A 24,201-nucleotide genomic window follows, 5' to 3' on the forward strand; every position below is an offset into this window, starting at 1 on the left:
GAAAATATTTCCTTTTATAGTTCCTTAACTAGTGCATCGACCTTCGGGGCACTAGTTAACATTTTCCTTTATGTATATCATCCATAAGTCCTAGCTTAATGACAATATCGAAATTGTTAGGTTAAATATTTTCCATCATAGTGTACTATCTCTCATTTGTGTGAGTTTTTATGTGCGTTTGCTACTTTATTATTACGAACAAAAAATAAATAAATTATCTCATACCCCACCGCGGTTGCGTGTATATTATTGGGGTTAATTGTAGTTTCTATTTTTTCTATTGGTGGTCATCACTCATCATCATTTTCTGATTTTCATATGGTCTTGGATTAGGACATTGATTTCAACCGATGACTATGTGAATGTTTGGATTAAAGTTTGTAAATGTCACATGAATTGATCCAAGTGGCAAGAGATATTAAAATGGAAGAATTCAGCTTATGTGTCTCTCACATGTTCTCTAACAAAGATTAATCACTCATAAACAGTGTTGAAAATTTTGTATTAGTAGCATGGTTATCCAAAAAACAAAAGTATGCAAATGTGTGTTTGAATCAACTTTATTTTGTAAAACTGACTGTACCTGTGATTTTGATTTTAAACATATATATGACAAATGTAGTTTATTTGAATGACTCTCGATGTTCAATAAAAAAAATTATGACGACATTGATTACAATGCTTATGTTCGGCTACACAACATTCACCATGATATAGCTAAATTCAGACAAACTATTGAAGACTATGTTTTGCTATATGTTGGATTTCGGGGGTTCTATTAATTTGGAAGCATATGGAAGATTGCAGTTTAGATTGGATTGGATATATGGCTACAAAATTTAACGTGGACATTGTGGTTTAGTTTAGAGAGTTGAATTCTGCTCTTCTCCCATAAAAAATTGCTCGTTCCCAACCAAACTTTCGAAAATACGTGACTTAAGTGTCACGCAGAGGTATTTACGTCTTTTCAGTTGGGAGCGAGAAAAAACAATTGGTAGAAGAACAGAATTCTAGGGAGTTAGGCAGTGGTTCATAATCGGTCCCGAAGGTCAAACAAACATATGAGACCAATTTGATTTGAAGCGCATGGATTCATCACTCTCATTTTCCTTCTTTTGTTAAACGGAAGTGGGGTTTAAATAGTGAGTTGTGGATATAGAAACACTTGCTATTTCTATGCAGGGGGGCAGATGACTTCTAAGTATCTTTTTACAAGAATCAACGGGGTATCGTTGGGAATTTTTTTTGTGATATGTTAGGAAGATATTTGAACATCTGGAAAATATCCAGGACATCAATGACACATTTATTAGCTTAATCCTATAAAAGAAGACCAGCCACTTGCATCAATTTTTTTTCATTTTATTAGTCTTTACAAAGTGTCTTACAAGACCATTACAAAAATAGTTTTAAAATGACTAAAAAGATGAATAAAAAAAATTAGGCCCTTGTGAAATTAGTTTTGTTTTTCTTAAAGGAAGACACTACATTTCATCTTCTTAAATGGGATACTTTGGATGGGTGACGTTCTTGAAAAATTCTGGTCTAATCGTAGTATCCATTATATTGAAATGCTCTCACCATATTTATTTGTCATTTGCATTGAAAGTCTCTTTCACATGATATCTTTTGTTGATAACCGTATGGCAATTCGTCCTAGTCGAGGTATTCCAAAAATTTTAAGGCAACGGGAAAATTTTTAAGGCAAGCTGGTCCAAATAAAATTCACCTAGCTGTTGTTTATGGTCTCATCCTCTTTGCATAAGCTTCCATTGACTAGGTGCACAAAAAGAAATTTAAAATCTTGCTTGAAAGAAAGTGAAATCTAAAATACTTAAATCACGGCCGGTATTCAGTTTGATAAGAAATGATAAAATTCACGGACATTATCCAATCATAGAGAGTATAAAAAGTGGCTTATCCCATGTGCTAAAAGAATGTGAATCTCAACATCATTTGGCCTACAAAAGTGGACATTTATTAATCCCAACCAATAAGAATTTAAACAGAAAATAAAACCGATAACTGTTTCAATTAAATAATCATAACAAAAAAGTTAAAATAGGCATGTTAATCGAACATGGGATGCCACTAAGCCCAACCAAAAACAGTTGACAATGCAGGCTTTCACTCATTTCAAACTCTCCAACATTTTTGCTATTTATAGAGTCCTTACACACATCATTTTGTACAAGTAACAAAAAGCAATAGCAATAAAAAAAACATAGAAGAAGAACATCCTCAAAATGAGCCTTAGGTGTTTTAGTTTCGCCCTGTTTCTGTTACTTCTCACATTCATTTCCCATGTGAGTGCCAATTATATCCCAAACAGAAAAAGTTTCAAATCCAGAAGCTTCAAAAACCAATTTCTGATCCCCCAGAACATTGCTCGTGCCACGGTGGGGTTACGACCATTAGTGTGGGATGATAAACTAACACATTACGCGCAATGGTACGCGAACCAGAGGCGTAATGACTGTGCTTTGGAACATTCTAATGGTCCATATGGTGAGAACATTTTCTGGGGTAGTGGTGTTGGGTGGAATCCAGCACAAGCAGTAAGTGCTTGGGTTGATGAGAAACAGTTTTACAATTATTGGCACAACTCTTGTGTTGATGGAGAAATGTGTGGACATTATACACAGGTTGTTTGGGGTAGCACCACAAAAGTTGGATGTGCTAGTGTTGTGTGTTCTGATGATAAAGGTACTTTCATGACTTGTAACTATGATCCTCCTGGGAATTACTATGGAGAGAGACCTTATTAAATGGAAATGCCTAAGAGGGGATTGAAGAAAGCATTAGCAACAAGACAGAAACAGCTCAATAATGTGACTATATGTTACTAGTCACACCCTCTTTGTCTGTTTGGCATGTGGTCTTATTGATTGGATACTGTCTGTTGTATTAAATTGTTTAACTCCTCTGTGTCTGTCTTTATTGATTGCTTAATGTATTAATTATACCTACTACTTCATCTCTTGTTTGGTTTTTTACATTATTTTTGGTTCCAAACCATAACTGCATTTTGAAGGTGTTTATGGTATGTTTTTTTAGATGTTTTTCTAAGGATTTGTCCAATGGTAAAAAAACTGGTCTACAATGTTCCGAATTCAAGCCTCGTTAAGTGTTTTACATGAGATTTTTAACTTAACTAACAATGATTTTTTAAATCCATAATTTTCCTTAAATTTGTCATAACCATAAAAGGTGTTTTTTTTTTTAAAATAATAAATTTAAGCCGAAGAGATTATGTGTTAGTTCAAAATACATAAGACCTTAAAACTCGAAAAACACCTGCAAAATGAAGTGTCTTTAGGATTTATAGTTGTGTTCAATATAAAAGGCTCAATTATTGCCCAATAAATCTATTGTTCAACTCATCTAGCTAATAATTTATGTGAGTGTTAAACATATCTACACTAAGCTCAATTGTTACAAAATCCTTTTAATGTCTATATTCTATATTAATCAAAGCCACAAAAAAGAGAGGATTTATTCTTTTTGTTGATAAGCAGAGGAATTGGAACAACTTGACTATTAATAAAAAAGATATAAAATTGATAAGAAGTGAGAAAATGAGAAAAATGAAGGGGGTAGTATTATGCATGGTCAGCCACAACACAACAATGTCAATGGGGGAGAGATAAATGGGCACATGAGAGGAAATAAAGGTATGCGAGCGTTGGCTTATGAACACTTGATCAATGATCTTGGAAGAATTTTGGTTTTTGAACAAATTTTGGAACTTTTTTTATTTTTTTATTTTTTTTTATTTCGGAACTTTGTGATGATGAATGTGTGAAAATAAGCAAAGTGAGATGATACGCACTTATTCTCTATCGCTTTTGGCACCTTTAAGAGAGAGAAAATAAGTTAGTTGATTAAGTGGCAAAACTTAAAAGAGATAAGATAGATAGATTTGTACAAAAACATCCACTATTTTTTATGTTAGAGACAACAAGTGACGGATACATAATTTTTGTAGAGTGCAAAATTTATTTATATAGAATTTTTAGAGCTTAGATTGGGTCTGTCTAATTCCACCTTATAAAATCAGTGGAATTTTTAACACAAATCTCTCATATCTAGGACTACATATTTAGAGTGTGACTTAAGTGACTTAATAGAGGAAGCAAACAGTTCAATGAAAGAATAAATTGATATCATCTTAAAATTTGAGTTGAACCTAACTTCACTCTACAAAATCAACTTGTCATACCAATATTCATCAAATGTGAGACTGTTACCGATAGTTTTAAAATATTAATTAAAAACATAACATTATAATGGCTTTGTGGTAGCTTGTTAACAACAAAAGAGCCAGAGGCGGTGCTAAGTCAGATGAGGCATGAAGTGAGGACCATGGCCAGCATAGTTGCAAACGTAGGTCCGTCACTGTTAACAACATACGTCTTAGGTTCAACTCAAATGAAGTGAGGGCCATAGATGAACCTTGATTTCTTCATCAAGTTCTGTGACAAATCAAACTTGACTCAATAGCATGAATATATCCCACCAAGGTAGCATCTAACAAAACATGTCCCTTTTAACTATACTGAGTGAATATAGTGAACATGATTCTCACGTTGTCACATGATTCTCACATTTTCGTCGTTTTAAAGTTTCATTTTGGTGAACCGAGCAAGCTCATCTGAGTCCATTGATGGACGACGATACTGATCACATATCATTTTTCTCGTATCACCTTAATTGAGAAGACCGTTCAGTTGGTCCTTCAAATCAAATAGTGTAACAATATTGTCGATCCTAAGTGGCCCGCCACTATAATAGTAAATTACGACAAGTTAGAATTCATTTTGAATGAGTAAGGTGGTTTATGAATGATAGTGAACCAAACACACCAATTTATGTAAGTTTCACTACATTGTAGACCACAAATTGTGGTGTGTTTTAGACCACACAAATTGTTGGTGCGTTATAGTATTTCTCGCATTCAAATTCTACAATTCGGATGTGTAACTTATGTATTTATTACATCATGATTTTAAAATTCGGATGTGCAAAACACAATTTTAAAAGAAATTTTTTTGTAAATATGGTGTTAAATAAAATAAATAATTTCAAAAATACTAATATAGTGTTACATAATAGAAATAATAATTAAATATAAAAAAAATTATTTGGATTTTAGATGATTGATTTTGAATGACACGAAATTGTTTTTTTTTTTCAGGGAGTGACACGAAATTGATATTCAAATCAATAAAAATAGAGTTTGGTTGGTTTCGTATGGTTTTGATTCGAACATAGAAAAAAATCAATCAATTTAATTGATTTGGATGTGATTGTCGGATTTATCTAAAATTTGGTTTGGTTCTTTCACCCTTTTGTATCACCAAAACTACTTCTTTTACCACTTCCAAATTAATATATTTCATTTTCAATTTATGATAATAGCAAAATCAATAATTGATCAAAATAAATTTATTTAAATATTATTATCTTTCATTCATTTCTACGCTTTCTTAGTATCGGTTAAATAGTCATTTGAGTTTGAATTGAGAGACTAATACTTTTTTTTTTATAACAGAGACTAATAATTTTGTATCTATAAATTAATAATTAAAAACAAATAAATAAAAATTTAAACAAATTTAAACCCAACTACTTGAAGAGAACCGGTACTTTTTTTTTTTTTTGAGAACCAGTACTTCAATGCAAGCAAGGTTGTCTCGTGTTTTCTATTTGTTTCCTTCTAAAGAATAATAACAGACCTCTTTCTTCTTGTCATCTACTTTTTTCAATTTCCTGCAAACAATAAAAACCGGTTCTGTTGAACACTTGCAACAAACAAAAGTACATCAGGAGTAGTTGGGTCGGGCATCCTATGCTTCTCCTTACAAAGGAGAATACATCAATAAAAGGGGGATCGTGGAAATTTGAGAACTCATTCTTACTTTCTCTTGAAAAACCATCATAAGTTCCAATATGTAACATGCCATCTCAACCCTAACAATTCATTACCCTAACAATTCATTACCGTAACTCACATCCTTTGCTTGAATAATTCATGAGTACACATGGTTTCATTTCCTTCATCCTCTAATTCACTCACCTAAACTTCGAACATCATAACCCTTACCCAAAATACAAATACCATTGTGCCACTCTTTCAATCTTTCTAGCCACTGGCGGAGCTACATAGAGCTCAGGGGGTTCAAGTGAACCCCCTCAATTCCTAATTATACATTCAAATTGTTATGTTTTTATCATGTTGAATCCCCTCAAATCTTAACATTGCACCACATTTGCACCAGCTACATCACTTTTTCCTGACTGTGTAGTTTAAGTATGCTGAGATGACATAATGCTTAGGACCGAAATTGCAATAGCACGTGTCCTATAACAACAAGTATTATACATTGCAGCATATTATTAATTAGTTTAGTGAATACTAATAGCTAGCATGGTAATATTATTATCTTGACAGCATGTTTGCTTGAATTTGGTGAATGGCTAGTATTGTAATATTAATAAGTCCAATGACAGCTATAGTATTATGCAGTAAACTTTGAATTAATTAATTAGTGTAGCATTCTCCTAATTCCTTATATTAATTAATTCATAGATAATTCTTTATATCAATTAATTCATAGGTTTTATAATATATTTTTTTAATAAGTCAAAATGAAATATATTGCTAAAACTATATTGCTAAAACCAATAGTGATTCACCCCACACAAGACGTGTTGAAAGTGAAGCACTAAAACAAGTACAAATTCAATTCCGCATAAATCTATATGTGCGGAGTCGAACTAGGTTGTGGTGTGAAATAAAAGAAAAGCTTTGAACCCCATAACCTAGGGTATGAGCTATGTTGATCAAAAAACTATGTAGAAGATAAAAACAACCAAAAGATAGTATAAAAAATGTGGATAAACTGACACGTTATGCACGTGCCCGTTTTCGGCTAGTGATATATAATACTAGATAATTTTTAAATATATATTAGTTATATATATAATATAATTGTAATTAAAATTTAAAAGTGTGAACCCCCTGAACCAGGGTCCTGGCAACGCCACTGTTTCTAGCTAGTCACAACATCTCATCACAAATCCACTGCCATAAAATACCAAAAAATATAAGGATGAAGATAAGGTAATTATATCTATTGCTTCCTTGTTGAGATCTCTAACTTTTCCATCTTAAGAGACCTTGCTACTCCCACCGGTACTATCCCTATGCAACCCTGTTATCTCAATGGTTGGCTCTTACGGTTATACTCTCTTTGCCGCTCATTCTTTTTATTATTTCACTTGATATTTACTATGATCTTGTTGTTTGAGCTCTCAGTCCATTTGGATTCTTTTTTTATTTTCTTGTTTGTTCACTTATTTAATGTGCCACATTCTTTCAAAAATATTAGGGTCAATCCTTTCCCTTTAATAGAACCTTTCATTCTTCTTAAAAAAACAAATGAAGTATTGGGAGAGTTTATTTTGTCATATTCTCAACATTGTATTATTATTACATAGGTCATATTAATATGCGCTTTTAGGATATATTTTAAGGATTCCATAAAAAATAAATATTTATTGTAGAAAATTAAATTTTCAATCTTTTGTCAATTAAATTGACATATTTTTCAATTTATAATTTTTAGCATTTCATTTATTTTACAATAAAGACAAAAAGCTAGAAGGGACAACACTTAACATAAAAAACTAACATTAATGAACATGATCATTCTTTTACGTTGAAACTAGCAGCCACTCAGCGAGCTCCACACTGCAAGCTCCTTTGTGGAAGATGATTTTTATCCATTGGTTATACACGAAATGCTTTGTTTGCTGCAATGCTGATCAATGGTTATTTTTTGGGTCATCTTAACCTGTGCTCCCCGGGCAATAGATAAGGAAGTCAAAGAAAATCAAGTTTTAAGTAGAAAACAACATTTTTTACACTCTTGAGAAATTAATTACATAAGTTCTAACGCAGTGTTACTATATTTATTTCCTTAACAGTGTCTGGAGCACCCGTTAGTATTTCCCTTATTTTTTTACTAATTATAAAATAAGGTCACAAAGTTTATATCTTACTATTAAACTATGAATTTGTGTTATTTAATTATTTTTTTGGTGTGATCTTCCCCTTGAGTCAGTCATAAGAGTTGTTTTGGATAAAGCTTTCATTTATTTATTTTTCCTAAAATAAAGAGGTTGTGTGTTTTAAACCTCTTTTACCAATCTCTTATTTTTGTCTTAATTTTTTTTATAGGCTTATCCATGATATGTTTTTTTGGTAATTTTTGTTTAACCGATTTCTTAATTTATAGGAACATCAACACGCTAATAAATTAGTGTTTATTCTCCCATAATCCAATGGATGTTGAAGTCTGAGCATAACATGTCAATGTCGTAATTTCAGTTGAGAGAAGGAAAACTGTTCAAAATTTAGGGTTAGGGGCCTTTTTTGTTTTGCCTGCATTATGGTTTCGTTTGATTTCATGTTGTCATTTGCACCGACACTTGAAGGTTCATATACTCAAATTTCACTAAGTCCTTAATAAATCATTGATGAATAACTGAATGCAATATAATCAATTAATATTCATCAATTAATAATTTAATAAGGAGCTTCTGGAACTTGTGGATAAGGAACTTAAAGTGTGAGTGCATATGACAACATGAAATATCCAACAAAGTATTTCAAATGAAACCAAACAAGTCTCGAATGCCAACAACAAAGAAAATATGAATATTTATCTTCTACTCACATGAAATTATAAATTGACATAGTTAGCTTGCTATTTATTAGACTTTGGGTGAATGATCACAAATTTATTTATGCGTTAGTCTGCATACAAAATAAGAAAACATTTAATGAAAAATTATAGAATAAAAAAAACACATAGGTCTTGGATAAAACTAATCTGCCTTGCTTAAAAGCTAAAAAAATTAATGAGAATTTTTAAAATAATAAAATAAGAAATTGGTGGGAGAGGTTTAAAGCACACACCCTCTTTGTTTTAAAAGAAAATTAAAAATGAAAGCTTTCAGGGATAAAAACAACTCGTGTGGTTGATTCAAAGCTGGGAAATATTAAACTAAAAAAAAAATCAAGTTTTTTTTCTTTCACAAATTCATGGTTACCATTAACAAATATACTTTGTGAATTTACCTTATTATTTTGCAATGTTACAAGTCATATATAAATAATGTATTCATGATTACAACAATACCCCCTTAGAACATTCACAATGGAGACACTCATTTTGTGGTATTTAAATGGATCACACGTGTACGCATTACTCATTTATAATTTTTTAATAATAGTACTTAATAAATAATCAATCCCTCCAACCCAGATCTCCCACAAATTTCTTAAGTAAGATCTATTAATCAACTTAATAACTTTACAACATTACATAAAATGTGGGTCGCCCTTCAATCATCAACATCTACCACAACAAACAGTTGGAAGAGATGCACATTTGGAACTTTGCAAGATCATGGTCTCATTTGTATCTGCCTATAAGCCAAACTCAACAATATTGTTTTTTTTAATAATTTTTAACAGCAAATAATTTTATTAACAAAAAAAAAAACAGCAAATAATTTTATTAACAAAAAAAATTGGTGTACAAATCATACTTGAAAAACAATACAACTTCCCAATGTTAAAACACTAAGAGCTAAAACTGCCCAAAGAACATGAACAAGAAAATACTGTACAAGGCAAGAACCAATCCGTGCAAAAACCAACTGATACTCGCTAAGGTTATGTTTGTGCATTCCAAACCGCTTACACCCAGAATGTAGGAGCATACTCTCTCAACGAAAAATGATAACTGAACATATCAACAAATTAGCAACACCGTAGCTCAACAAATTGACCTAAAATCTCCATCACTTATAAACACTTCAGTTTTTTTATTGACTTGGATACTATTTTTTTCTTCTTTGCACTTGTTCTCAACGAGGACAGACTATTTGACTACTTGTACAATCCTCTTTTCTCTTTTAGTTGTTGTTGAGTTTCAAGGACTAGCTCGCTAGTTTTTTTAGTGAACCTAGCTCTTACACAAGTTGGATTATGGCATATGCCCAAATGGAGTGTAACATCGTAGAAAATTAGTTTGTGTTGTTAATTGTGATGCCCTATGATTCAAAAGTTCGAAGCAATGGACTCAGAATATATATCATGTATTAACGTACACATTAGTTTTTCTTATTCCTTTTATTTGAAACTTCTTAATTTCCAAAAATTTTGACAAGAAATCCAAAAAACTCAAGTATTATACATGTTTGTGAAATTCACATTCTCTGTTACCAGAATATACATAACTGCATACAAGTACATACAAATCAAATCATAAATTGAAATATATACCCTTTCACCTAATTTTCTTGTTTACTTTGACTTATTGTGCCAAGCACTAATCAGATATCAAAGGCAAATTTTATAACTATTCACAAGTCACAACCATACACATTTGCTCAATTTATACCAACATATAATATACTCATATTGCTAGTTTAAAAGGACTAAAGATCTGAATTCACACTACCATATATAACCAATATACATTCTTATATGATTAATTAAATTAATATGGTCGTTCTCCAACATAATTACCAACAGGATCATAGTTACAAGTCATGAACACGTCTCCATCATCACACACAACTCTTGCACAACCAATTCTTCTAGTACTTTTCCACACAATCTGAGTATAATGTCCACACATTTGACCAGATACACATGAATTAGTCACATATGTGTAATATTTCTCTTCATCAGCCCAAGCTTTTACAGCATCCGTTGGTGTCCAATCAGAGCCACTACCCCAATATATATTCTCTCCTAATTTGAAACCATCTTCAGGAAAAGAATGTTCCACTTTGCAATCTGGTTTCCTTTGACTAGCCCACCACCTTGCGTATTGTTCAAGCTGGTAATCCCACATCAATGGAAGTTCCCATTTGGATGCTCTTACTAAATTGTGTCTGAACAAAAACTCTAGTGACTCTGCCATGCAGTTCCAACAAAGCTGTTTTGATACTTTGTATATGGTCTCATTGTCTGGTTTCTTCTGTCGGCTTAAATATTGGTTATATATTTGAGTAGGAGAAGAAGAAGAAGAAGGTTGGGGACTGGTTGAGAGAGTTTTTGTGGTGAAGGTGACAAAAATGAAGAAGCAGAGGAGGAGCAAATGAGATTTCATGATTTCTAGTGCTTGTGTGTTTAGAACACTGAATTTTAAGGACTGATACTTTAATTTATATATGAATTTGGTTCAGGAATATGTGGTTGGAACCTGATTATGTGTTGTAAAATGTTGAATCACATGCTTTAGTAGCTGTGAGGAACAATCACCCGTGGATATGTTATTTATTTATTTATTTATTTTGATCACGTAGTTCAGCGGCTACACTCACACATTTTAAACGAACAAGTAAAAAATTCAAGGTTCGAAACTTAGCCCTTACATACTAATGTTGATAGAGCTACCAACCAAATTGCACTTACACGAGATACATTTTTAATATTTTAACACTGATAGAGTGATACTACTAATACATCCAAATAATATGTACAAGATTGTGGTTATTGTGGACTTGTGGTGATGTAGTGATGTTGAGCTTTAGCTTAGCCAAAGCATGAGTGGGATGTGGGGATGAAAAATGTGCATGGCAACAACAGAGATTATACTCGTGTTGGATGGTTGCATTGAAGGTTCTCCCGTGAATCATATCTCTGTTTTGCCCGTGAGTTTTCTTGTCTGCATTATAGGACGAGTTCCCACCTTAGTATGTTCTAGAAATGACAGCGTGTCATGTACAAGGTAGTCAATGAAGTCTAAAATCAATAGTTGTGCTTGTGCACATGTCTAGACTATGTAACAATTGGGAAGTTAACGCAGTACGGAAGCGTAGGGTAGCAAGCGCTAAATTTAGATTGAAAAGAACAAGTTTGCACGCGACAAACTTGTGAAAATAGGGTTCCGGAATCCACAAATTGAGAAAAGTCTCTGAATATTATTGATTGAATAAAAGTTATAAGTTGTCTCTTAGGTTACAACTGTTAAGCTTAAATAGGAAAATAACAAACCCTAATGGACCTAAAAATAACAAACTGAAAATAAAATAGTAAGTTCTAGAAAATTAGGCTAAAATAAAAATACTAATAAAATTACTAATAAAATCCTCTGCATCAGAAGTGTTCATGGACCAAAATAATCGATCCTTACAATTTTGAAAAATAACTATGACACATCTTATGATTAAAAAAATAATTATTCTCAAAGGATCTGTTTAATTAAACAACAATGGTTAAAGAAATTATGACACATCTTTCTGACACACAACTTGCCCAAGATTAAAGTTTAGAAAATAAGAGTTATTGGGTTGATATGAAAGGCTGCTTCCATGTGCCATAACGAATTTCAGATAGATTATTTGAGTATACGAAGATATGATTGGCAAGAAGGACATGAAAACTACATGTCTTTACATGTCTTATAAGCATCTTTGTTTGTTCTTGCTTAGAGGCTGGAGTAGGTTAGGCCGGCCTGGTCTATTTAGGTTTGGTTTGGTTTGTTTAGATCTGATCTATTTATTTTAAAAGCTAGACTTATGCTTTTTAAAAAGCTTATTTAACTAAATATGTCAAACCTTTCTAATAAAAAAAACCTATGAATTTTAATAGGATTTCAAGTCTTACGGTTAAATATGCTTTTAAGATCTTATAATGATAGACATACCTTAATATGTATTATCTACCAAAGTTTTGAAATATAACATCTCTCACTTGTGTGTTCAACATTCTTTATGTCAATTTACTCACATTTGATATATCAACACTTTTCTACTCCTATATAAACTTGTATGGCTAAAAAAAAGACTGTTTGACAATCGTCGTTCTCTCGCGAGTTTTTAACTTATTTTTACTTAACTTAGTGTTTTTTATAAGCAAATTTAAGTAGTTTAAAACTTCTAATTTATCATTGGGTCCTGCTAACCGGTGCCCCGGGGGCACCGGTTAAGCATATTATAAAAGAGAATTATTACCATAAAAGGAAACTGCTTTTGACTTTATTATAAATTAATTACACAATTTCAATGCATTAACTGCTATATAATTTCCTTTTTCATATCCTTAATCAGTGCCCCGGGGGCACCGGTTAGCATTTCCCTTTATCATTTTATCACTCAATATTACTATATTATCTTAATTGAAAAATTAAAATATCAATGCTAATTGAACATGTCTTTACTATATAATTTCATATTTATAAAATAATCCAATCATTAATTTTATCAAATATTACAAATAAAATCAGCTAGTTCATATGTTATGAAAGTTATCTACTAAAAAGTAGTCTTTCAAGTTAGATAGAACCGTATCCCTCAGGAAAAAAAAAAGTTAGATAGAATTGTAATGAGTGATAAAACTTTCATTCAAGAGATTTAACACAACTTCATGTTGAAAGCCGGATTTGAACCAAAGATTTTTGCTTAAGCTGAGAGAGATGTCCCTTATCATATCATCCAAGTTGTATGTATTTGTATGGTTATTTTTTTTTAAACAAAACGAGAACTAAAAACAAAGAGCAATGATATTGGTACATCCATTTATTGACAATTTTAGCGACAAACCTTGCTTTTCTTTCTTTTTATTGGTTAAAAACAATGGAGAGAAAAAAGGAAGAGAGAGGATAACAGGACCATGTGAGTATGAGAGAGAAAGTTGTTCAAAAGTTATCATAAAATGGTTGTACAAATATCATTTCTAAAAAGCAAAACAAGAATGAAAAAGCAAACTAATGAGCAAGTATAAGAAATAGATGACTTTAGAATGGGAGTGATATAAGGTTTATTTTTCTTCGTAATACTAGATCCTTTTAGTTGAGAGGAAAAAAAACAGTATTAGAAAATGATATTGAAATATTTTGAAGAAATTACATGAATTCTTCAAATCAATCTAAGTTGTTATAATATTTTTAATTTTTTTTTTAAACAAGTAATATTTTTAAAATTAAAAATACATCAATCATAAACATTAATTTATTAACCTTTAAAAAAACACTTTTTAAAAAGATACGAAAGATTTCGCTACTTTTTTTCAATATTTTACACCTTAAGGCTGTGTTTGGTACCATGGATAGATCAAGGAAAGAAAGCCTAAAGAATGGAAAGTTTATGGAAAAACATTCTTTCCCTTGTTTGGTTGCTTTGTAAGAGTGGAAAGAAAGTATCTTTTTGGTGGGACCCATGCCTAAAATCTTTCCCTGCTTTTTTGGACGGAAAGGATGTAGAAACACCAACTTTTGAGTGAAAAGACCATAATACCTACTATCATTTTATTTTATTATTATAAAATAATACATGTGTGTATATATCATTTTTATAAAAGGGTATAAATGTCATTTACAAAATATAGTTTATTCTTTCTGTAACGCCCTCCTTTTTATTTAATTATTTTAAATGAGTTTTAGAATATATTTATATGATTAGTGTGATTTATAAGATTTATGTGATTTATATGATTTTAGAGAAATTTATGAGACGTTGTGACTTATTTTATTGTTTAATAAAATAAGATTCGAAAATAAAATAAATATTAAGTTGTGGGGTTATTTTGTGTAGAAATATATATATTATTTGGTGTAGAAATATATTTGTTATTTTGTGTAGAAATATATATGTTATTTAGTGTAGAAATATATTTGTTATTTTGTGTGAAAATATATATGTTATCTGGTGTAGAAATATATTTATTATTCAATGAAGAGGTATATTTGTTATTTGGTGTTAAAATATTATATACATATATATTTTGATGAAATATGCTATTATTGTTATATGGTGTATTATTATATATTTAGTGGAAGACTATATTTAGTAGAGAAATATTATTTATTAGAATATGAGGATTGTTAGTGTGAGTGGATTTGAGGGTTGGAATAGAAAGAAGAATAAGTTGTTGGGCCTAAATAGATTTGGGAAGAATATTTTAGTATTATAAATAGAGAAGCTTAGGTTGGAAAGAGTTTACCTTAAACCGCTTTTTGGAAAAGAGAAGAACAAGAAAGAAGAGAAGAGAAGAGAAAAGTCAAGAGAAGAGGAGAATATCTTAGGAAAGAAGAACGCTGCTGCTGATTCAGGAATTAATCTAAGGTGAGGGTGAGACTATCTTGCATTAATATTAAGTTGTTAAATCATTAGATTACATCTAACAAGTTGGGGAGAGTTTGTGAGAATTTGAGAATTAGGGTTTTGAGAGAGATTTGATGATTAGATGATGAAAACTTGTTGAATTGATGTAGAAATTATGTACAGACCTTAGATAATCCATAGGATGATTATTGGAAGTAGTTTTGAGGTTATAACCATGAGATTAGGTGAAACTTGGAGAAAATCTGCATTCTGCCCGAATTTTGATATTAAAACCTATATTGATCGGTGGGGAAATGATCTTAGGTGTAAACACGAAAGTTGTAGGTATGGATGTTAGCTTTCTAATGCCGTTGGTCTCACATCAATAGAATTTATAGAACTTGAGTTATGGTCAAATTACTGCACGTAGGTCACAGTGAATTTTTATGGACTTTCAGCACAACTTTTCCGAATTTAAAATAAAAACTGGTATTGATCGGTACAGAATTGGTCTTAGGCGTAAACATGAAAGTTTTAGATAATTTTGTTAGCTTTCTTGTGGCTTTGGTTTGACGTGAAAATGATGTTTGGTCTGTGAGTTATGATGAAAATACTACAGGGAGGTCTTAGCAAAATTGTACGGTGACAACATTCTCTGTTTCATGTTTTTGCGTTTTGTTCATATGTTTCTGTTTTGAATTGATCTTTGTTGTAAACATGAAAGTTGTTGATATCACGTTGATATTTGTGATATCTTTCCAGTAGCTTTGGTTTGACATGAAAATATGTTGTGGATAATTTATTATGTTTTTACAAAGATACTTAGTGAATTATTGTCGATGTTTAAATACGATGTTATATGAAGTTGTTTATGATTGATGAATATGATGTTTTAAGATGTTGTTTATTATCATTTGATATTGTTATATTATGATATGACATGAATTATTTATGTGATCCATATGTTGTCAAGATGCTTAGATATTAAGATGTTAAGACGTTAAGATGATAAGAGTTGTTAAGTCGTCGAGTCGTTATGAAGTCATCAAGTTGTTAAGATGTTATGTTGTCAAGATGTCAAGATGTTAGGATGTCATAGATGTTCATGATGTTGTTTAAGTTGTCAAGTTGTAGGAAGATTGAGTCCATTGCATACTCATTAAAGTTGGGGGCTTGAGGCCCGGCAGCCTTTGTGCTCATTAAAGTTGGGGGCTTGAGGCCCGGCAGCCTTGTGCTCATTAAAGTTGGGGGCTTTAGGCCCGGCAGCCTTTGTGCTCAAACTACGTTGGGGGCTTTAAGCCCGACAGCTTTATGCTCACATGTTGAAGAGCCTAATTACGCTCATTTATGTTGTTGATTGGTACCACATGCATTTGCATATCAAGAAGTTTTAAGATGATTTAAGATGTGAAGTTGTCGAGTTGTCAAGTTGTCGAGTTGTCGAGTTGTTTAGATGTCAAGACGTCACGTTGATAAGTTATTAATGAAGTGCTATGATGAATGAAGATGAATGATTATGATGTTTATGTTGATGATTGATTATGATGTTATATGATTTATGATAAGATGTTACGTGAATTATGATATGATGATATGTGATGTTTTATGAATATATTTATGACGATACATGATAACGTTGTGTTTGTACTTAGGATGCTATAAGTTGATGTTTATAATTATGTGGATATATGAGATTGATTACGAATTTGATTATGAAGTTATTTTCGGTAATGCTATGTTTTGATAATGATACTTATGTGAATTACATATTGATGCTTATGATTGATATTGATGCTATGTGATGATTGTTGGTGACTATTATTTGATGTTATATAATGATGTTTAAGATTAGTAATTGATGATATATGAAGATGTTTATGATTAGTGTTATGATAGTTTCTGACTAATGTAGGAAGATTAATGATACTAGTTAAGGAAGTTTAAGTTGTTAGATATGATTAATGAATTATAAGATGTTTAAGTTGTTGAATGTACTTTATATGATTTATATGTTTAATACTATTGTTTGAGAAATCTCACCCCTCTGCTTGGAAATGTTGCTCTTCGTATGGGTAACTTGCAGGTAACCAGGATTAGTTGCGGTCGTGAGTGGACTCCTCACAAGTGTGTCTTAGGTGCTCTGATACGTGACGGGATGGGATTATGTCTTTACTTTCTGTTCCTTACGTATTACTTTATGAATCTTTCAAGAATTGATGTTGAACTAAGTTTTATGAAAATTTATATTGAGGCCCTTGTGGCAAAGATTATTTAAGTTGTCAAACTATTCCGCTGCGAAGTTTTAAAGATTATGTTGTTATATTTTTGAAGGATAAATTATTATTCCATTTACGTTTTTTAAGAAATGTGACATTCCGTTTTATGATGAAAAACTCTGATTTTATTTAAGAAATTTTTACGTTGGGAAAACGGGGTGTTACACTTTCCTTCCACTTTCTATTCACTTTCACTATAATCAAACAACCTAACAAATCATCTCACTTTCCATTCACTTTCCTCATACTTTCTTTCCTTTAACAATCTTTCCTCTTACAATCTTTCCTCTCACTTTCTTTGGTGATCCAAACACACAGTAAGTCCTTTATTCTCCTCCCAAACAAAGCCACATGTTCAAGAGTGAGAATCCAATCCTTGGCAAACAAATAGTTTCTTTTATTTTTTTATTTAAAAAAACATAATAATTTATTTATGGGGTAATAGTTACTTTGGTCCCTAAAATTGTAATGAGTAGTCAAAACAGTCCTTCAATGTATCAAAACTTCAAAGTAGTCCCTGATTGTACATTTTGTTAGTCAAAATAGTTCTTAATGTTAAAATATTTCATTAATATTGTCATATTAGTCCTCCAATATACTTACTTATTGTCATATTAGTCCTTATAAGTACATGTTTATTCTCATTTTAGTCCCAATATGAAAAGAGTTATTGTGAACATTGAGAGGTTGTTTTAGTGTCAAAGACTATTTTGACTAACAGAATGCACAATCAGGGACGATTTTAAAATTTTGATACAATAAAGGACTAAAATGATCAATCATTGCATATTCATTACCCCTTTATTTATGTATAGACAAAAGAAAGAGAGAAAGCTGAGTTGGTTTGAGAGAATTTACTGAGTAGAAAGAAGAAACGACAACAACTGAAAAAACAAAGGAATGAATTCGTTTCTAGTTTGGGCTCTGAGCTTTGCGATCATTATCGCGATTGTTCGCTTCAACTTCAACCATACGCCATCATCATCATCATTATTATTCGGATCTCTTCTCATCGCTTTTTGGATTATCAAAATAAAATTTCATCGTCGACGATTTGGAGGAAGTTGTTTAAATTTGAACAACCCCAAAGTAGAGGATAATAGTGCTGATGCTAACAATCCCATTCCTCCTCACCTTGTCATCATGGTTAATGGCATTGTTGGCAGGTAATCTTAACCACCTTCACTCTCATAATCATATTGAATGTAATCACTACATTTAGATTCATTTTCAAACAAACTACAACCAAATGCATTTGGAATTTTCAGTTCTGCTGATTGGAGATATGGTGCGGAGCAGTTTCTCAAGAGGCTTCCAGATAAAGTCATCGTCCACCGTAAGAAAATCTCTGTAGATAGATATCATTGTATATGTAATTCACACGGCTCTCTTCTAGCTTAACCAAGGTCACTGGTTCAAGTTCAAACCCAAGCTTGGACAGACAGCGGCTTTAAAACTCTTATAGAGATTTTGCCGCCTATTTAGGTCCCACAAAATATGATGAATTAGTCTACGCAGTTGTGTGCGAAGGATACATTGTTTACACACACAAAAAAAAACTTATGAATGTCTAAATGAGCTAAAGTTTTGCATATATGGATTTAGGATAACTAATCCGGTCAGTTTATTGATGCTCAAGTATGAAGGTCTTAATGATGATTTTACATCTACTTTGTATGTATCTAATTGTTGGTTATGAAAAAAACTCGTGAATTGACTTGGTTTGAGGGTGTAGTTTTGACGGTGTTGTATACATCCCTTGTTATACCATAATTTGACAGATGATTGTGTTAATTTACATTTAACAAAATATTTTTTATAAATATAAGTGTAAACAATATTATTGTGGATTTTCATATAAATGGTGAGACGTTGAAAATAGCTTCTCATTTTGGTGAACGGTGTACACAAATATAAGTGACAGTAACAGGTTGAAAATTTTTATCTACTGTGTACATCGATTGTTGACTTTGTTTGTCTTGTGAATTATTATAAAAGAACATAATCATCTGTAATTTTAATGATATATTGTGGACAGGCAGTGAATGCAATTCTTCAAAATTGACATTTGATGGTGTTGATACCATGGGTGAGAGGCTAGCTGAAGAGGTATTTTGGTAGTTGCAATTTGATCCTTTTGGTCTCTTAAACTTCCCTGAACTTTAAATTACTTTGGAAAATGATTTTTGTTGTTTTTTTACCTTATGATAATTCATTCACATTTGAATCACCAGTTTTAAACTTAATTCATGTTTATCTAGGTACTATCTATTGTCAGACGCTGGCCTGGGTTGCAGAAGATCTCTTTTGTAGCACATTCTTTGGGAGGCTTGGTGGCAAGATATGCTATTGCCAGACTTTTTGATTCCTCCAAAACATTAGAAGCTGAAGTTACCTGCAGAAATTGTGACTGCAAAGAGGAGACAGAATGTACGAAGAATTGCACAAAACAACATTATGAAGCCAGAATCGCTGGTTTAGAGCCAATGAACTTTATAACCTTTGCCACGCCGCATCTTGGTTCAAGAGGACATAGACAGGTAGCTTTAAGTTTTCTATGAACAGTATTGTATCACGTTTCAGCATCATGGATATATTATACACCTACCTTTATTTTTGCCTGGCATCTGCTATTTTTTCTTATTGTTGTTATTTTCTTTCGCTGAATTCCATCACAGTCATCTGTGCTTTTTAATTTGTCTATCACAATCCAACTTGAAGTAAAATGTTTTAGCATTTGATTGTTGTTAGCTTAAAATTGCATACAAGAGGCAGCTCAGTGCAAACACAGTAGTATCAATGTAATCATTAATGAGTCCCTTGTTTCCTTAGAGATTTGTGTTATTAGTATGAGGAGAGAAAACCATAAATTATAGGGCTGGAAAAAGTACAAGCAAGACAAAAAAGTGAATAATATCCTTCGCAATTAAACTTTGATACGAAAGTTACAGACCGGTTTTCATGGCACGGAACATTATCCTTCTCAAAAACCACTTAATATGACATGATCCATATGATTCCAGAACCATCAACTGAAGATTAGTAATTAATATTCTGATATATATATATATATATATATATATATATATATATATATATATATATATATATATATATATTAGCTTCTGAAAAAACTCCTAAATTGTTTTCGTTGCCAAATGAATTTTGCCAGATATCTTCATAGGCCATCCTGTGCAGGTATGGACATTTGAAGACAAATTTGAAAGATTAATGCAAAATTGCAAAGCAAGCTCAATTTATAGCCCAAAGATTTATTTTAGAAATTGCTATAATATCTTACGTAGACTTTTCGATTGTCACTTTTTCATTTTATTAAAGGGAATCAACTTTCTTACCATTTGAAATTATACAAACAACGGAATTATATTCTATTTGTTGTACGAGCTAAAAATGGTTTGCATCTTTTTCATTCTCTGTAGAGTTTCCATCATAGTCAAGCTATTGGGATAGGTTTCCTATGTATATTTTGATTATTTAATTTGTAGCAGCTTGGGGACTTAAGTGTGTGTGCATACTGGAACACCGTCTCTTATTTATGCTCCTTAATTTTCCGGTTCTTGTAGCTTCCATTTCTTTGTGGCATTCCTTTCCTTGAAAGAAGAGCATCTCAAACTGCACATTTAATTGTAGGGAGAACTGGTAAACATCTTTTCCTCACGGACAACGATGATGGAAAGCCTCCTCTTCTCCTCCGAATGATTGAGGATTCTGATGATTTAAAATTTATGTTAGTGTTACCGAGTCATTTAAGTTTGTTATATCATATTAACAGTCAATTCTTCACCAATTCAATTAAATTGTTAATGATTGTGCAGGTCAGCTTTATGTGTGTTTAAGCGTCGAGTAGCATATGCAAATGCAAACTTTGATCGTATCCTCTTTTCAAATTAGATGTCTTTTTGTTTATCAATTTCAAATTGTACTGAAGCTTAATGGATGATAATGATATAGTGTCAATGGCCCATGTCAAAGTCAGCACATGCAGCTTTTATGTGTATTATGAAGTGCATCTCGGACAAAGACATGATATTGAAATTGTCTTAACTGGGGTTTACTATTATTATGCAAATCAGAGTTTATTGACAGCCCTGCAGGCCCATGCTCCTCTGCCACACGAGCTAATTATTTTCTTGAAACCATATATTGTTACAATGATGTAATCTAAATTTAAGATAGAGCAATACTTATTATATCTTGTAAATTTCTTGACTTGTGTTGAAGATATGGTTGGATGGAGCACCTCATCAATTCGGCGTCAACATGAACTTCCAAAGGTAAAGACTTTCTGATGATTCTCAATCTTAATGTTTTACATGGTTTACAAAGAGTAAATTTACATCCTTTCTTTTCTGCTAGTCTAATCTTCTAGTAATTGATGAGAAATACCCACACGTTGTACACACTGAAGGTGGGACTGTTGATGATATTTCCAACAAAGCATATATTAACGTTGGAGGCCAGAAAATTGACATGGAAGGTTTGTTTCGTTTTCCTGTAAGAAATAAAAACTGTCTGCTTTGCAATGTAAACCTTTTTTTGTCTCTGGTATTTGTGAAAGAAGTATGGACAAGAAGTTTACTTAAGATGAGGAAATTTTCATCTCAGGTTTTATTTTGCTTTCAGGATAGTCGTGCATATTTTTGGTAGGATTAATAGTAGTGTCTAGTCCAAGAACATTCAGCAAGATAAAGAGAGAAAAAAATATATGAAGTATAGGACAATCTCCTTTCCTCTTTTTTACTTTGCTCTTCATGTTTATAACCGTTTGGACCTTCATATAATATGTTTCTAAAAATCGTACTACACTCAACACTCGAAGTGCTTGTCTATTTAGACATGCAAGAATATTTAAGCAGTAAGCACAAAGAATGTGTTATGACGATACTTTTTTGTAGAGAAAAGGATATTTTGATAACTGTGGCATAAACTTTGTAAGATACAAGACAATGAAATTTCCATTGAACCTTGGGTGGTTGGTATAGTATGTTCTTCTTGTAGGAGCTAGGAAAATTTGTTTTTCTTGGCAAGATTTTAAACCGAATGATCTCCTACTGTTATTTAAATTTATAGTAAGTAATGGTGATGAAAATAAATTATCTTTGTATGATTTTAGTTTCTGATGGTGACTTGTTCTGACAGCCTAACTTTGAAATAATTAACCTACCTCTGCCTTTCTTTGGAAGTTTATAGCTTACTGGTACAAATATGTAATTTAAATTGCAATTTTGGGTTTCTGGATGATGAACTGATTCTTGCCATGGACTGATTTGTAAAATCTCATTGAGTTCTTTTATTTTATTATATCTGGTAGATTCATGATACGCTCACAAGCTTCCAATCTGAATTTGACTACCCTACCAAATTTTAACATATAGCCACTTGGATTAGTCGGTCCTTGGGTCATGATACCGAGTTTAAAAAAAAAAAAGATTTAACAACTTGGCAGTTTGTGAGTAAGTTTTTGAATAAACCAGATAATTAAAAGTAAACAAAATCAATTTCGATAATTATTAATCTACTGGAATATTATTGTATATTTGAATCGTACAAGCTACCCTAGCATACAATTTCTAGTCTTAATATTATTTTGTCAAAGAATTTACATAAGATTTCATTTTCACAAGTTGAAGACATATGCTTTTTGTAGAGGAGATGATAAGGGGTCTCACTCAGGTTCATTGGGAGCGTGTGGATGTTAGCTTTCAGAAGAGTAAACAGCGGTATACTGCTCACAGTACAATCCAGGTAAAGTTTTTATCTTATAGCTTTCCGGCAAAACTTGTTGATGCTATTTTAAACTACTTCATAAATCCAGCTCTAGATGAAAGGGCATTTGTTATACAAATATAAATGTATAATACGAGATATTATTTGAAGATTGCCACAATTTCAGCTAGATGTTCCGTGATATTTTATTTGTCTGTTGTTAATCTCAGGTGAAAACCTACTGGTTGCATTCGGATGGTTCTGATGTGATCCTTCACATGATAGATAACTTCCTTATCTAGTCTCCGGCAATGTCTTGTATTGCAAATTCTACAGTATTTTTGTATGTCTTGGCTAGCTGATTACTTCATTGTTGTGCAGCTTCATTTACATATGCACTCATTCCTAATAGTCCATATGTTCACACTATATATTGAGAATTTTACAGACCTACTGACAACAGATATATTGGGTTAATTGTTTCTTGCACTGGACAAAATGTATACACACCACTATTGAGTTGATTATTTATGTTCCTTCAGAAGTCCTTGTAATTGCCCTATTTTTCTTGCACTGGACATATGATTTAGTAATTAGTAGGGATGTTTGAATGGAATCAACTCGGTACTTATCGCATAAAATTATTATGCAACAATATTTACAGGGAAAGAAAAAATATTTATCCCCTTGGGGAGGTGATGGGGAAAGGAGAAGAGAGAAACATACATGAACAATAGATAAACACATTTTTTGCGTTTTTAATTTGTTTTAATGTGTTGTTTTTATTTTATTTTTTAAAATAAATGTTAATAATTAAAATGGGGAGAGAAACTCATGAGTTTTGCTGAAGAATTTGGTAACCAGTAGTCGTGGACTTAACCTTTTTAATTGAAGAGCCATGTGGAGAAACCCCCCTCAATAAAATGCATGGAGAGAGATTCATGAGCATTTTATTTCTAATTTAACCTTTGTTATTTTAAAATAATGTCGACTAATTTAAAATTCAAGTGGATTAAAAAAACATTAAATTGTCCCGCTCAGAACTGCACATAAGTTAAATGAAGACTAA

General features: G+C 31.8%; 2 protein-coding genes and 1 pseudogene across 5 annotated transcripts; 2 read left to right on the top strand and 1 right to left on the bottom strand.

Annotated features, from left to right (window-relative positions):
• The first annotated feature begins 2,190 nt into the window (after nucleotides 1-2,190).
• LOC146903174 (CAP (Cysteine-rich secretory proteins, Antigen 5, and Pathogenesis-related 1 protein) superfamily protein) lies at nucleotides 2,191-2,972 on the top strand. The gene has a single exon (XM_085739507.1). It carries the CDS (start codon nucleotides 2,247-2,249, stop codon nucleotides 2,766-2,768), a length of 522 nt encoding a protein of 173 aa, XP_085595633.1. The 5' UTR covers nucleotides 2,191-2,246; the 3' UTR covers nucleotides 2,769-2,972.
• A 7,435-nt stretch (nucleotides 2,973-10,407) lies between these two features.
• Nucleotides 10,408-11,619, bottom strand: LOC146903175 (pathogenesis-related protein PR-1 pseudogene; annotated as a pseudogene).
• A 6,616-nt stretch (nucleotides 11,620-18,235) lies between these two features.
• LOC146903176 (lipid droplet phospholipase 1-like) lies at nucleotides 18,236-23,676 on the top strand. 4 transcript variants are annotated; one of them, XR_015024266.1, is made up of 10 exons: nucleotides 18,236-18,571; nucleotides 18,674-18,741; nucleotides 19,444-19,514; nucleotides 19,667-19,945; nucleotides 20,990-21,153; nucleotides 21,242-21,297; nucleotides 21,648-21,700; nucleotides 21,835-21,903; nucleotides 23,074-23,171; nucleotides 23,363-23,676. XR_015024266.1 is itself a non-coding variant. In XM_085739508.1 (10 exons), exons 1-10 carry the CDS (start codon nucleotides 18,306-18,308, stop codon nucleotides 23,432-23,434), a joined length of 1,248 nt encoding a protein of 415 aa, XP_085595634.1. In that variant the 5' UTR covers nucleotides 18,236-18,305; the 3' UTR covers nucleotides 23,435-23,676. The 4 variants fall into 4 exon arrangements, 3 of the variants coding, with proteins under 3 accessions (XP_085595634.1, XP_085595637.1, XP_085595636.1); XM_085739508.1 differs by having other exon boundaries at nucleotides 21,783-21,903; XM_085739511.1 differs by lacking the exons at nucleotides 23,074-23,171; nucleotides 23,363-23,676 and adding an exon at nucleotides 22,050-22,221.
• The last annotated feature ends 525 nt before the right edge of the window (nucleotides 23,677-24,201 follow it).

The sequence above is a fragment of the Medicago sativa genome, chromosome 8 (genome assembly GCF_051527215.1).
Source record: "Medicago sativa cultivar Bolivia chromosome 8, Bolivia_mono, whole genome shotgun sequence".
Lineage (NCBI taxonomy): Eukaryota > Viridiplantae > Streptophyta > Magnoliopsida > Fabales > Fabaceae > Medicago > Medicago sativa.